The 2215-nt window shown below is 34.3% G+C and overlaps 1 protein-coding gene across 1 annotated transcript; it reads right to left on the minus strand.

The window, feature by feature from the left end:
- Window positions 1-368: 368 nt before the first annotated feature.
- Window positions 369-1858, minus strand: LOC112030089 (uncharacterized). Its single transcript, XM_024062772.2, has 4 exons — window positions 1457-1858; window positions 996-1181; window positions 818-868; window positions 369-674 (listed from the first exon to the last, which is right to left on the minus strand). Exons 1-4 carry the CDS (start codon window positions 1856-1858, stop codon window positions 369-371), a joined length of 945 nt encoding a protein of 314 aa, XP_023918540.2.
- Between the last annotated feature and the right edge of the window lie 357 nt (window positions 1859-2215).

The raw sequence follows: 2215 nt of genomic DNA on the forward strand, positions 1-2215 counted from the left end.
ACTCCATTGCATCTTCATTAAACCGATAATTTAGTTCCTGTAGTTGAGAATCAATTGTAGCATAAAAAATATTTACTCGATAATGATGCTCAATTCTAACGATATCTTGCTGATTATGAGCTCGACCTCGCCTCGCAACATAATGAGCATTCATATCCAGGACATCAATGCAATGCTTCTCACAAAATGATATCACAGTGGTGAGTAAGCCATCCCATCCATCATCTCTAAATTTTTGGATAAGTGCTTTTGAAGATGAAACCAAATGCATGGCATTTAAAATGTCTTGAGATTGGCTTTGAAAAGCTTGACAAAGTTTATTAGTGATCTCCATAGTTTCCTTCTCAAGATAGAAGATGAAGACAAATTCAAATGAAGTTAAAACTATCATAAGCTGACTTTGCTTTTGCCCGATGTTCTCCACCAATTGCATCACCAATTATATTTTGTAAAACTTCAACAGTTGAAGCAAACATCCTTAATAAGCTAGAAACTGATCTAAAATGTGAACTCCAATGTGTTTCTACAGGTCGTTGTAAAGTGCCAATTTGATTAAATCCACTTCTAGTCTCAAGCTCTTCAAGATCAATTAAACGTACTATTTCATTAGCATTGGCAACTTTCAATTGCTCATTGCGCTTGCATGAAGCATTAACAATTTTGATTAGAAAAAGCTATGTAAGAAAAAAATGACTAATGGGAACAATTTGTTTTGATGCTTTTACTAATGCCAATTGTAAGCGATGTGCAAAACAATGGATGTAGTAAGTATATGGGCAATCATTCAAAATCAAGGCTTGTAGTCCATTCCACATACCTCGCATGTTGCTTGCTCCATCATATCCTTGCACTTGAATATTTTGTATATCTAAGCAATGTTGAAATAACAAAGAATATATCCCCTTCTTTAGAGTCAAAGCCGCAATGTCAACAACATGAATAAGCCCAAAAAAACGTTCTTTCATAAAGCCTTTTGCATCAACATATCTAAAAACCACAGCCATTTGCTCTTTCATGGACTCGTCACGAGCTTTATCAACCATTAGGCAAAACTTTGCATCACCAATTTCTTCCCGAATGGCCTTCTTCACTTTAGCTGAGAAAACATGTATAGTTTCCTTTTGAATTCTAGGTGATGTGTAGGTTGCATTTTTGGGAGCTTTTTCTATTATTTCAGCAACCTTCTCATTCCAAAAAGTCACAATACTCAATGATTCAAAAAAGTTTCCACGATTTAATGAAGTAAAACTTTCATCTCGACTTCTAAAAGCTATAGCTTGAAAGGCAAGATATCGGACAATAAAAACTGAGGCCTTCAGTTGCAACCGATTATTTGCAATTTGTTCAGTAGTGAAATGATCAACTATCCTTTGTAAATGCTACCATTGGTTCATCAAATCCTTACACATTTGCTCGACAACTCTATGAGCTAAGTTAGGATCTTTTCCTATATGACCTTGAAAATAACAATCTTTGCCCCCAACCTTCTCCAATTTCTAAATCCACCAACAATGAATATATTTTGTCCCACAACCCCATTTGAATTATGAAAGACAAAGCAGGGTAGACAATAAGCTGCATCTGTCATAGGAGAATATTCAAGCCATGTTGAATTATTTCCAAACCAAGAAGCTTGAAAGCTACGATTGTACTTTCCACTTTTTTTGAATGTCTTTAGAGAAGGTTGGTGCAGACCTTTTATAATGTAAGCTCGTCGAATTTCATCACATTGATTAACATGATATTCCAATATTTGTTTGTGTGTTCCGAGATCATAATCCAAAGAATCAAGGTCAATTCTTTGAAATTGTTTTTGAGAGATTGGAACATCGACATTTTCCAGAATTGGGAAATTCATATTTTCTAGAATTGGAAATCCATATTTTCTAGAATTGGAATAGTAACATTAGTTGTTGGCAATTCCACGTTGACTTCGGAAGAATTTGAAGTTGAACCTTTTCTTTCGAAAAAATCAAGCATTGTAGTTGATTTTTTCATGATCTACAAATAAAATAAGAATCATATAAGAATCACCATTATTTTCTTAAATTTGTGTGACAATTTTCTATATTATATGATTTGTTTTTTCCTTTTTGTCTTTGGTCTACCTTTGTTTATGCCTTTGTGTTTGGTCTGCCTTATTTATGTCTTTGTGTTGTCTCCATCTTTCTAACACTAGCCCACTGACCCAATGAATCCCACTACTGACACTAAA

The sequence above is a fragment of the Quercus suber genome, unplaced genomic scaffold (genome assembly GCF_002906115.3).
Source record: "Quercus suber isolate HL8 unplaced genomic scaffold, Cork oak 2.0 scaffold_479, whole genome shotgun sequence".
NCBI lineage: Eukaryota > Viridiplantae > Streptophyta > Magnoliopsida > Fagales > Fagaceae > Quercus > Quercus suber.